This window comes from Trichoplusia ni, chromosome 13 (genome assembly GCF_003590095.1).
Source record: "Trichoplusia ni isolate ovarian cell line Hi5 chromosome 13, tn1, whole genome shotgun sequence".
Classification (NCBI taxonomy): domain Eukaryota; kingdom Metazoa; phylum Arthropoda; class Insecta; order Lepidoptera; family Noctuidae; genus Trichoplusia; species Trichoplusia ni.
Window position 1 is genome coordinate 3,851,463 of NC_039490.1, and position 14,214 is coordinate 3,865,676.

The 14,214-nt window shown below is 35.9% G+C and overlaps 1 protein-coding gene across 10 annotated transcripts in view; it reads left to right on the forward strand.

Annotated features, from left to right (window-relative positions):
* The window catches only part of LOC113499834 (AF4/FMR2 family member 3), a 169,082-nt gene that overhangs the window by 135,847 nt on the left and 19,021 nt on the right, over positions 1 to 14,214 (forward strand). Inside the window, exons 1-2 of one of the 10 annotated variants that reach the window (XM_026880400.1) lie at positions 1,451 to 4,054; positions 4,940 to 5,234. The exons of 8 other annotated variants lie outside the window; for them this stretch is intronic. In XM_026880400.1, the coding sequence (XP_026736201.1) occupies positions 5,141 to 5,234 (94 nt within the window). In that variant the 5' untranslated portion in view covers positions 1,451 to 4,054; positions 4,940 to 5,140. Of the gene's footprint in view, positions 1 to 1,450; positions 4,055 to 4,607; positions 5,235 to 14,214 lie in introns of those variants that run through there. One more of the 10 variants, XM_026880399.1, reaches the window with a different exon arrangement.

Genomic DNA, 14,214 nt, shown 5'->3' on the forward strand with positions numbered 1-14,214 from the left:
CAATTGGGTCGCCGCAATAGCTATGAAATATTGTATAGCGATAAAAATCTCACTTAACATTGACACAGAATTTGTCATGCGCATACCGGGTTAGTATTCAAGCCTAGCCTAACAACTTATGATAAACAAGTGACACACATTCTGAAAGACATTTAGAACAAAGAGATATGAGTTGTACGTGTAATCGTATTGCAATCGTAGGGGTAAAGCGGAGGTCGAATACATGGTATTAAAATGCAGCGCGCGTGTGCCCTGCCCCCAGCCATACACTTCCTCGGAACCGCAGCCATCACGGTTACGCAATGTCCACGCATACTACAACCTCTACCAGATGTTATCTCTCTCATTTTTCTTAGCCCACTGTTTTATAGTCGCACTAATTTGAGGTCGCTCGCTCCGTTGCACTGCACTTTCCAACTTATAGTGGAGACATTCATTTTACATTATCACCGTCCTCCTAGAATACTAGCAGTTTTAATGAACATTTAAATTCACTTATAAAATTTGTTCCGTCATATTTCTAAAATATCGTAAGTGAATTTTTGTTCTCTGATTCAAGTGGTCTATCAATATTTAAAACGAAACCACTGCCGAGTATGAAATAATAAGGTCGACAATAAATGTTTGGTGGAGCAAGCGAGGCTCACCGCGCTCAGTGTGGCCCACCAACGTCGAGCTCATGGAAAATTCACTGCAATCAAAACTATAACCAATCTCGTACTATGCATTCTGCACAATCTCGGTAAAACACAATATGAAAGACGATTCGCCTCCACAAGGACGCCCCAAGCCCCTGCCGCGAAATAAAATGTCTCAACTACATACTTGTCTAGGAATCAATATACACCCTATTGTCTTTAACCAGAAGTGACTTCACGAGCTACAAAATACAAGAGCCACGTATCAACAATGCGACCCCAATGAAAATTGAACTCTACAGTATCGTCGTCAAGTTATGTTCCACATTAAAAAGATGGTGGGCGCTGCGAAATATTCCCTGAGTTAATACCGGATGAAATAATGGCGTCTGAAAGCTGAAGGCGAGGCGTCGCACTTTCCGCTTCCCGGTCGAGAGCTAATTTTTTTTTCTTGTTCGAGTTTGTCACTGGTACACTTTTTAGATGATTTTTGTTTCGTCTTTAAACGCTTGCGGTTCAAAGTTGCCGTAGATGGAATTTTTAAAATGCTGTTTACATACTTATTTGCGCTTACACGTGTGCAATTTAAATTCTGTTTGTGTACATAAGCATTCTTTCCGGCTTGTTTGTTGATGAGTGTATGACGTAATGCATGAATGGCACCACAGAGCGAACACATTATTTAATTTCCACATTTGATTCATAGTGTTAGTTTGAGCCTCGGTAAACAAAACGTGTTAATACAGCCGCCTCAGAGTGATCAAAACGTTGTATTGATCCTCCTCGTGATTTATTGCCCCTCGCGTTGGGGATCCTCTACGGAGGCTTTGTTTCAAGTTTTTAAAGGAATTTTCGGGTTGAGGCCTTATTTAAATTTACAAGTCCCAATTTAGAGTTTGGGAGTATTCAGATCTTCCAAGTTTGCCTGATCAATACCCTTCCTACCACGGAAATTGACCCTCAAAACTGTACATAAAACAATAATAAATGATTATATAATGTGTGCGCTAGGGTGGGCTAGGACAGCGACAAAGTTTGTATTGACCTTGTGCCATCCCCTACCGAGCACCGGAAGAGGGGCGCGAGGTGAATTTGCCGAGTAACACAATAAAGCCAACTGTCCGACGCAACACATAGTTGTAGCTTACAAACAATTAACATCTTTACTCATTCGTATTACACCCATTAAACTATTGACGGAGAATGATATTAGCCGACCGATTTGCGTGGCCCACTAACTTGTAGCGAGGTCGTGGCCGAGCCCGCTTATCTCATTCTGCAGAGTTTGCGCGAGGGTCAGTGCCAATGTGGCCAAGTTAGATATGCATATGAATTAGAGCCCGACGCTTGCTAGAAGCGGTCCGTTTAATTTTCCAGCGTGATATTAATTTTAGGGTAGTGATTCCGCTGTATTCATGCGAGAACACCCCTCCTATTGTAGACGAGCGTTGATGATAATGTGGATCACTTTGTTATTAAATTGTTGTAATAATTTATCAGGTGAGACCTCGGGCGCGCTGTTTGTTTTGTGTCGTGCCAAGTTTGCCATTTTAATGTACTGCAATGGGTATACTATCCTGTGTGGTTTTGCGATATGCGATAAGGGAGCCGTTTAAAAACCAACGTCATTATATCAATAAAAAATATGGCGCATTCACATAAAGTCAATATAAAATCTAGAGCGCTCATTCCGCTATCACGATAAGCGTATCTTTACCCATCACAAAGAAGTTAAACTTATCCCTTTAAATTGAATAACTTACAAATTCAATGCCCCTTAATTTTTCTTAAGTAATTAATTATGAAAACGTTTAATCATTGAATTGAACGTTGAGCGTCAAACACAGAAGTGGCAGCAGTAATTTTCCCGCAACAAAAGTTTTCACCCGGCCGGCCTCGTGCTCCGTATTTCGTAAAGCGGTACTAACTGTTACTGTGCTCCTGTTTGGATACCTATTTGTTTACATTTCAAGCCTTACAACTGCCCTCCGTCTACCTTAAGTACCCAAGTATTGCAACATTTTCATATCGCACACTTCTCTCTTATTAGATTTGCTGTTATTGTTTCCTTTGACATTCAAAATTGCATGAAGTTTCTAGATAAACCCAAACACAGCGAGAGGAAAATTTGTATCAAAATAAGGTAAACGTAATAATTTACGTAAAATGTGTCAAACATTACGTCAGCGATGTTTTTACCGAGATAAAGTATTTCGCGGCGACGTCAATGAGGTAAAATGAAGAATTGACACAACTTTGCGGAATCACGAATGGGATATGTATATTTAAAAGCGTCCGTAGCCTTGGCTCCTAAGGGCTCCTGAATCTTTTGTCTTTCTTTGGCAGTAAGTCCTCGTATTTTATATTGTGACATTTTCTGAGGTTTCGCCATTATAAAACGGTTTCTTTCATGATTAAGAAACACTTTGAGTGAAGTTTCATTATACTTGAAAGCTTGACTTATAACTTTATATTTTCGATGTCTTTCGTATATTTGCAAAGTCAATAAAATGTGACTTAACATTTACCTAAATTCAGCATAAAATAAATTGTATTTCCATAATGATTTTGACTTTAAAATTAACATTCAATAAATTGTCTAATAACACGGTGTGAGAATGAAGCTGTGTACAGCCAACAGCGCAAGTTGAATAGCTGAAATATTTGTCTGTTACGGAAATAGATGGGGGTTTTCGTGTGACTGTACTGGCGTGTGTTTAGGCATTGCTGTGAACTGTCGATGCGCTTAACGCCTTTTCTCCGGATGAAATATTTATAACGCCCGTCGCGGCGCGCCGCCATATTACCTATGTCAATGATTTACACGGCTTTGCTCGTATATCTGTGTCCTTATTATTGGAGTATTATGTTTGATTTCGTTTTTATTTAGTGAGCGGTATTCACTTTATTTAATGTCTAAGTTTCTTTTTTGTAGAAAAAAAGCGCATCTATTATCTCATAAATCAACTGTTTTTAGCCTTTTAATCTTATTAGGGTGCAATTTAATTCATGTTTGAATGATAACATAATCGCTAATGTTTCCAATAAGACTGCCTGACATGTTTATTTAAACTAATTGGTTTTTTTTTCTAACAAGTTACTACATAGGTAGTTGGTAATGGCAAGGAAACTTATAAAACACTAAAACAATTAATGTAACGTGTCACATCCTAATGTATAAAGTAGTTCCGGCTAATTGTCGGTCCATGTCCTCACTATTCTAACGCCATTATGCACATAATAGTGCAGCGAATGACGCGCGTCCGAAACCCGCGCGGTCAGTACACTCGCGCGCGTCGGTGCGTCGCGACGTTCCGCCCGAACCGCGCCGGCTGCGACGGTACCCACGTGCCGCGCAGACAAAAATAAATAAACGCGTCGCGTCGCGTGCTTCACTCGCCACCTATCATACACCGGTACCCTTATCTTAACGATATCCATCAAAATACCTAAACAATTGTTATAAACAACCTAGTTCATTACCGATCGTCGAAGTACATGAACAGTTTTGATGTTATTTATTTTTTAAACTAAATGTGCTCAGTCGGCGCGCTCTCAGACGAAATCGATGAAATGCAAACATGTTGATGTGCGAATAATCAAACCCCGATTCAACCACCCTCGTCCGCTGCGAGTAATAATAGCTGAGGGGCGCGGGTGGAGCGTGCACCCGCTCACGTACACCGTGCATGCATGCACTTACTCAATTCCAATTGGGTTATTCGGTATCCCATTGATCTGGACTGGAAGCTCATACATCAAAAATATTTATGTTTGCCGTTGTTTTTCATCATTTTTACTCCGTTCACCTTTTATTCGCGCCAGAATTCGGACTTCTATCAAAACTAAATAATTGCTGTTTTTAACCGACTTCAAAAAAAGGAGGAGGTTCTCAATTCGACTGTATTTTTTTTTTTTTTTTATGTTTGTTACCTCGTAACTTGCGATTGGGTGAACCGATTTTTACTGTCCATAAAAGTAAAAACAGTTGATCTGAAACCTGCTTTCATCCATCTAGATTATAAATCTAATCCAGATCAATATATTGGATTGACTTTGCAATTTTCATTCGTGAAAAGCGATCAAAATAAAACAGCCTATATTGTGGACGCCAGTCAGTTGTTATTGTGAATACAAGGTTGTACATTTTTCAATTGAAATCTTAGTAGTCGAATAATATTATGTATGTACGTGAGCATTCCCCTTCGACTAGTTGATCGATTAATCGGGCAACTAGTTGAAGAGCTTATTTTGAATAGAGGGGAAGTTGGTTCTTTGTCACCACCTGTCCGTTGTAATAGCTTTCGGAAGACGCAAGTCGCAACGCAGTCGTGAGCGGCGCGCAGCGCGAGCGCATCTGTCCTGGTTTCGCGCCAAAACAACATGTGTTTGTGATTGTACTTATAAAACAATGAACAGTGGATAACGTGCAGTGTGCCGCGGTGTTCCGACTGAACGAGTTATATCATACGAGTGTTCAGTGCTAAATAAAATGTGAGACAATGTTGGGATTGCTTTCGTCGGATTTCGGTTTCCAGAACCGTTTAACTTTGCTTCAGCAGCTCATTGATTGTGGTGACGCACTCATGGGTTACGGTACGTTTACACTAAATCCATAGTTCTTCTAGTACTGTAAATGGCTTGGACATCAAAACATAACCTTAAATTTTTGTGACAACGAGTTTTGATATCTTTGCCGGGAACATCAGACTTCAAACATCTGATTCCGATTTTGCAACGTAAACAAAACTAAATCTCATACCAAGTAATTCCTTGACTGTGTAACGAGCAGAAGACAATACTGTAATAGCGTAATGAATATAGTAAATTGCGGTTTACTTTTGTGTACATTGCATCATTATTAACAAAATAAAGTTTATTTGAAATTGACTCATATATGATTTGAAATAATTGATCGCATGAATTGTCGCATCTCGCTTTGACGCTCGAAACTTTGACTTGTACATGAAAAACTTCTGACTACCCCCACTTACATAATATTATTAATATTTATATTGAGTTTGTATGACACAAATCTTTATATAATTGAGTATCAATTGAAGTATTTTGATATAGTCCAAAGAGATATCAGTAAGCTTATAGCAGAAGACATTATATATAGCAGAAGACACTTCATTGTTATCAAGAGATATCCATGCAATAAGAACTGATTGATGTTAGCAGCTAAAACATGTTTAATCTTGTCCAGTATATGAAGTTATCATTTGTCATGTATTATAATTATCACACGTATCATTACATTTGTACAAATTGCGAACTTGTCGAACCGATTTGTATACGCCATCGACTGTTTGCGACGTATCGTTGGTTCGATCCTCGCTTAGGACAAGTATTTGTATCTTAGTACGAAAATTAACACTTAACGCCTAATATTGAACATAAATTATAAGTATAAACAATAGCGAGCCCATAACAAAAATAAATGTATGGGTTTATTTAAAAAAAAAGTTATAACCACAAAACACAGCTGCGGATAAAAACACAATAGAATACGACGACGATACTGCCTTTGGATTCCCCCAAAATCAAAACCACACTAAATTAAATTGTTATTGTTTCCCTTTCTATAGCTCATCTTATAACCTCATTATAAATTATACCTAAAATAAGTTCACTAATAAACTGGTCACAACTAATTTTTGACTGGCCTCTTGGTCTAGTGGTTAGTGATCCTGACTGCTATAACGAAGGTCGTGGGTTCGAGTCCCACCCAGCACAAATGTTTGTGTGATGAGCACGATCATTTGTCCCTGTGTCTGGGTGTAATTTTACGTATATCAGTTATCTAGTACTCATAATAAAGCTTTGCTTAGTTTGAGACTAGATGGCGTTGTGTGAAAGTTGTGGAATATTACATTAATTTAATTATTTCCTAGTAAAGTAGTTGCGTTTTTCTAAAGCTAAGTGCTAAGCCGGTGTTTATCACTTCCGAGTAAACGGCAAGGATACCTATCCAGTATTACGTGCAAGCTAATAATGTTTTCTTAGTAATTTATAATGTTGTTACTGTTATATTAATTTAACTTTCAGTATCGAACGTAGATAGTCTGTGCTGCCATCTAGCGTTATTAATAAGTGCGAATTTTGTCTGAATACTGCTGTCTGAACTCTATTTTAAAAATTAGGTTTCGTAATTGTCTAATTACGATAACGAAGAAGTTATCTTGAAATGACTATAACCTTAAAATTTAAAAGCAGTGACGTAACCGTTGATAAAGTAAATAAATGTTGCAATTAATTAGGTTTTGTTTCTGCAATGACGTAAATAGTCCAAATTCAAATATAAGATAATCATTCTTATCATAGAGAATCTAAAATAATCGAAATCTTGGTGTATTAATATTAATATATACAAAAACATATCAAATGACTGTTTTAATTCAGTCATGATAATCGTTTTATGTTTGTCTGCAAAAAACACACTAAGATCGTATACCTCTTTTAAGTACATATACAAAAAGAATATCGTTATAATTAGTAAAATAACACACAAGGGTATCGTAGAAAACACCAACTCCTTAATAATTAATTCCGCCCTTATGACAAAGGAATAAGGCTTATAATTTATTTCCCACCTTACACATGGCGACTACATTATTATAATATCCAAACACATTTACCGTTTCATAAAACTCAAGTATTACTCATTTACAAATGTTAATGTGAAATGTCGGACTTGTAATAATACAGTCGAACTTAGATACCGATCTAATGATCGTATGAAACTTTTATTATTTAACTAGCTGTTGCCCGCGACTTCGTCCACGTGGTTAGAATTTTCCCCGATTTTTCTACATTTTCCATTGTATCTTCGCTCCTATTAGTCGCAGCGTGATGTTATATAGCCTATAGCCTTCCGTGATAAATGGTCTATTCAACACAAAAAGAATTTTTCAAATCGAACCAGTAGTTCCTGAGATTAGCGCGTTCAAACAAACAAACAAACAAACAAACAAACTCTTCAGCTTTATATATTAGTATTAGTATAGATTAGTATAGATTAACAATGTTAATATCATTTGTTTGCTTCATGTTGAATAATCTTTAAAAAAGAAACTGTGTTATTGAGGCTAAACACAAATAAACTGTTTTTTATAGTTCCTACGACAATACATACAGCCGTAGGAACATACAGATCTAAGGTCTGATCCTTGTTAACCGTGAAAGACAGTTTAAATTTTGACAGATAATATAAATTTATTGCCTTCAAATTGGCCAATACCAAGAAAAAATGTACTTATAAGGGGGCATACAACCATCATTTTTGTTTTCATGTATCATACATATTTCATGCTTTTGGCCTTTTTACGATTTTGAAGTTATCTATTAAATACAAAAATAATAGATTTGGTCCATCTGTAAGCACTTCTATAGGAAGTTATCTAAAATTAAGTTTAATAGCTTCTATTACTATACGTCTTAACTAAAGCCAACCATTTACAGATCAATTAACTCTTACAAATGTGACATTAACAAGTCACTAGGATTTCCTCAGTTGTAAATCACACTAGCCGTCCACTAAATCAATGGTTAGCAGGACGAAGTGCTTTGTGCTCCTGCATGCCAATAAAACAACTATATTACCAAGAACACTCTAAGAAGTGGGACAAAACATCTATATTACGAATCTCTCGATAGCAGAACAAGAGCAATTGATTGCAAAAATTCTGCAAGTCAATCTATCACTGCAAGTGTTACATTTTACAAATAACAGGCAGAAATGTAACAGCTCTCATTGTGCAAATTTTTGCTGTTCCTTTGCTTATTCATGATACGTAGTAAGCCGGTGATATTAGCGGCACCGCCATCGGCACACCGTTTGAGCTGCGCACGCGTCGATCGTATCAATTCATTATTTATTGTCGCATTGTCTTCACATATGTCCTGTTTTAATTAAATATCGTTTAATAAATCTTCACTTTGAAGGGCTTTTATTACAAGGATTTTATGTTTGTATCGTAAAACTATTATTTATAAAACATCTTTATAGTAAAAAAAAAAACAAAAATCGTCACACTTTGCATAGTAACTGATAAAACTTCAATGTCTTTAACTTTAGTAATTAATTAACACCCAATCTTATCATATTTAGTAATATCCAAATTGTATTTAAAGAAAAAAATGAATTTCATCTAGATAATGATCATATGGGAAACCCATATCTTTCTACACGTGTCACAAAAGGTAAATCTAATTGTCATTATAATCGTTTCCTCGAACCGGTTCTGTAGATAAGAAACAACAATTTACCTGTATAATTATGTCAACAATAACATACAGACAGACAAATTAAAAAATAATTATTGTAAATCAATATACTCGTAAGCAGGAACGACAAAAGACTTACAATGTAACTTGGTACGTCGGGAAAGAGCTGCAAAATGTGGCTGTCTCTGTCTCACATAGCGAACATGTATATTTTCATCTCGCTTTAACAAACTTTTATATCATTTCTGAAATGCCAAGTTACATCGGTCGCAATGCAGTGTTATTACATTTAATGACCATTAACACAATGGGAAATTGAGATTTATTGAAGATACACCTCCAATTAATACCTACGTACAAAGACTAAATGAACGGACAAATGAATGTTTTTATTATCGACGCATTTGTGCATTTTTTTACTATTATTATTTTAGCACCGGTTTTAACTATCATGATAGGGGCGCGCGATAGCTTGTTACACCTGTTTAGAATTTGAAATAACATTTTTTTATTTATTTTTTAAATGCTCAAACACCTGTCGAGCACCCTTATGTTAGGGGTAAGTTAATTATACTTCCCTTAGGAATATTACCGCTTTCTTTTATTAATCCATAGGTGGGTTAGGTAAAAAAGAAATAAGTGACTGCTGCAAAGCATAATATAGCCGCTTCTTATCGTATGGTTAATGTACAGCTTGGTGTCAAAGTTTAAATTGCCCGTGGACCTTTGAATTGGCTTTAGACATCCTTCAATGTTTTCCTTTACCATTTATAGCAAGTGATAATTACTTTTTAATACGCACATCAATTTTTTTATTCAATTGTGTGCCGAGATTCGTTTCTATTACCTTTGACTTGGCGATAAAATGGCCATACGACGGCAAGCTGCTAGCTGCTACATACTTCATGTAACTTCGGAATAAATTAAAGTGAGCATTCGTCAAACGACTACAATAAATAAAGTGTCACCACTGTCTACTGTCAACGCGGCTACAAACAAGGCGACACAAACATTTTGTATCGCGATCACAGAGTGCGAGGTTTAATTCAATCAATGTACCGCGTAGGTACTTTGAAACTGTAACTTTTCGCTCCAATACCACGTTTTGATTGACGTTTACCCATTTATCAGGAACAATGTTAGCAATGGTCCTTTACATTTGATTTTCACTTGACTGACGTATTGTGTAAACCATTTATCGATAAAAATAGAAATAGAACAACGCGAAATGTTTATTTACACCCTTCTAAAATATCCATTGATCCACAAAACAATTGCGTAACTGAGCGAAGTATGAAAAAGAGAAATAAATATAAATGGCGGGATTATTTTAGCCTCGCATTCCCTGACTAATTGGTTGCAGTAAACAATGAGACCGAAAGGGGCTGGTCCAGTTAATATTTCACCCCTTTTTTGCGCAACTAAGTCCAATTTCTAAGGACGACACGTTTCTTCTGCTGTTTGCTCGTGTTTTTATTTATAAAATGTTTGCGACCGCCTCTTTGTTTTCATGAATACTTGTCCCGGCTTATTTAGGACTTCATTATTCCTTTCGACGAAATTTACTGTCTCGATTATGTATGCTGTCCTTTTTTATCAGCTCGAGAATTACTTGTAACCACTATCTCAGAACGTTGCGTGATGCAATTTAAAATGCATACTTTTATCCGTAACTTATTAATTAATTAAAACCTCCTTTTTAATGCGTCACATTTTTTTACATGTACTTCTAAAAATGGAGGTTACTCAATTTGGCTGTATATATGTTTTTTTATAGCAGGAATACGTCATAGATGTGTCTATCAACTGTCGCTTAAATAGAATACCAAAAACAACAGTCAATTCGCTCCCAACAGGTCCTGCGAAACAAGTTACAAGATGTTTATTTGACATTGAAAAGGTTTCCGTAATATACTTTTAATTACATTTCTAACTCGTTGGCGGTAATTAAAAGGTCAACTCGGTAATTACGTCACCCTAACGTACACCATTTAAAGGCGCTCTGACATTCGATTAAATTTAGCCGATATTACCTAATAGTAAATTAGAAGGAGTACATTTAAGGTTTTTGTTCAACTTTTATTTAGAATTAACAAACTTCGGACTAAATTAGTCAATAACAGCTAGTAGTCGTATAAATAACTAGCTTTATCTTACGTAGTCGCCGGCGTGGCTGTCAGTTATAGCTAAAAAAATCCTTCATAACGCAGTATGTTCACCCAGTGTCATCTAACTCCATACCAAATTTCATCAAAGTTGGTCCAGCTGTTTGAGAGTAAAGAGGTAACTATCGCCTTTACAAAATGTGTAAAGAGATTTGAAAACGGATTATATTCGTACATCGGTTTATAGCTATTTTTTGTCACTGAAACACGTTGAACGAACTGAAACGAGTTCATAGTTTGTATTGTGAAGGATAACTTTATTATAGAGCACTAACATCCCTTCGCCCACGCCGCTAAAAATAGCAGTATGTCAGTGGCGCACACTGAACTCAATTCTTTTCTATATTCTGACGTTTTTCAAAGCTTCAACAATGAAATATTCCTTTCTAACACACTTATACATAAAGGTGTATACATTGACTTGATCATTTGCAATAGACACGTTTCTACATGGTTTTTCAGGCCTTATTAAATGTAGTTGTAAATTGATTAGTAATAATTGTATAAAAGAGTGCCTAATCTTCTAATATATAAAATTCCCGTGTCACGATGTTAGTTACCGTACTCCTCCGAAACGGTTCGACCGATTTTTATGAAATTTTGTATACATATTGGGTAGGTCTGAGAATAGAACAACATCTATTTTTCATACCCCTAAGTGATAAGGGTTGCACACACTAAAAAAAATATATTTTATTTTTTGGACGAAATTGTTTGTTTTTATTTTTTTTATAATGTGGCATTAAAAATACATAAACCTAGAAAAAAAATCGGCAAAACAACGTTTGCTGGGTCAGCTAGTAAACTATATAAACGGAAAAAATACACTAAATGTTGTAAATTAATTTATGATGAAATTAACCTAATCAATTGGTAAGGTCCAATTAACCACTTTGTTAATTAAATTGTGCTAGATTTTTTTTAAAGCAAATAACATAAATAGCATTTAATAGGTGTGATATTATGTTAATCACTTATATTGCAAGTAAGAAGCATGAAACTTAAAAGGTAACAAATTGAAAGATTATAAAAGATACAGACAGTCACGTTATTTGTAGACATAGGATGTCTTTCACAGCTCTTAACTGTGAAAATTTTATCGTGCATAAATTGTCTTTCAAATGTGTTCACGGAAACTGAGAAAACTCAGCAACAGTTGTAATGCTTAGCATATTCGTCGCACTATCGCTGCTTACGCCAAGGTTATAGTGGTAAGCGTTTAGCGATTCGACTGCAAGAGCGAAACGAGTTCAATATGGAGTTTTGCACATCTAAAAGTACCTAATATTATTTCGAGTGCGGAGTTTATGAATTAAAAAAAACAAGTACATGTTACACAAAATCAATCAAGTCATATGACACCGTTTACGATACCCGTAATCTAGCCAGGTATATAACATGGAAGTGAGAAATTATCTAATAAGTTGCTTAAAATTCGATGTCGTTCTGATCGTTTATACAAATTAAAAATCGCTTGTTGTTTTGATGTTACCACAAAGCCCGTCTTTCTACTTCCATGATTTTTCTTTTTTACTCGCGTCTCGCATCCCATTCGCGCGTCGCGTCGCGTTCTAATGTAACCTCAGCCTTATTCGCGGCCTGTCGCACTGACTGCACTCTACGCCATGATTTATGTATACGCCCTTACATTTTCTTCGTATTCCTGTAAAACGCCAAACTTTCAGCTCTAGACTGTAAACTAGAAATGTATTACGTTTTCAATGACAGATATAAACTAAAGAGAGTGGAGAAGTTTGACAGAATGCCACGTTTTACGCTGATCGTGTTAAATAAACAGAAGTGCTTCAAGTATAGTAACCTTCAAGCAACTTCAAATAGTTTCGTTTTATGTGAGATCTTTAAATCTATATTATATTGCTTTCTATGGACTTACACACATGAAAACACTTAAGGCAGGTTTGAGCATTGCTCACCACGCCTATTTACTGCAGATTGGCGACTTCAGATTCCTATATTTTTAATTCAAGTTTCCTCACGATGTTTTCGTTCACCGTTTGTCAGTTGTGTCTCAGAATAAGAAAGAAAGTACAAAGAACTTTTGGGATAGAAACTGCACCTTTCGCATATAAGTTCATTCCAGGCCAGAATCAAAGCTTGTAAATATTTCGGGCGGCTGTAGGTGAGATGGCTTCGGACCGTATCGTGGTACGATTCGTAACGCATAGCGATCGAAATTCTGAGTGCCGCAACACTTTAACGTAGAATTTTGTACTGTAGGTACTTGTAAACAGAAATTGTGTCGAAGTTGAATTGAGTAACACTGACATACCAGAATTGACGAATTTGTATTAAAAATGCAGCAGTCAGAGGCGTCAGAGCCTGCTTTAATGGGAATAGGCAAACTGCATAAAACTTTGAAAAAAATATGAACGAGGCGGTTCATGCTACAGACCCAATTTCCGATGGAAGAATTAAAGGAAATGATACATTATTTTTCCCTTGTGTTTAAAAGTATCTTATCCCAAAAAAAAAGAACTAAAAGCTAGATGATATCAACAACGAGAAATATTTTTTGTAACACATCATTAGTACCTAGTATTAATGAGACTGTTTATCCAGTTGAACAAAACTAGAAATAGTTTTTTTTCCTTTCCTATAAGGATTTGCTCTTCTTAAATATCGCTAATGAGCTATTGAATGACTTAGTAACAACTTACCTTAAAAGAAATAGCGAGAAATACAAGCGAACCTATTTATAACGATTATATGGTACAATACGAATGACGTCATACCTCAGTATTCTATATTTAAACGTGAATGAATGAAGTTGAACCCTTATTTACTGGGTACCGCTAAATTTATCCATTTCAAAGAATTACCTTTTGTTTTCAATAGCTGAGTGGATGAAAGAAATATGTAACAGTACGCAAATCAGAGTGTATTTACAGCTCTATATTTAGAATAGCTTTTATATGTTTGCTTGATGTTACGAAATGAGTTAAAATAAAAACAAAATATCCTCCAGACGTCATGACTTATGTAATTTATATTGTTTGTTTACTAACCTCGTTAATTTGCATTGGTTTGAATATTTTTGAGAAGGAGCCTCTACCTTTAATGACTTTAGAGACTTCTGTTTCAATCGATTTGAAATCGATGGATCTCGACACTAGCGCCATTAGAACAATTTCACAAGTTGAAACTCGATCAACATCTAACAA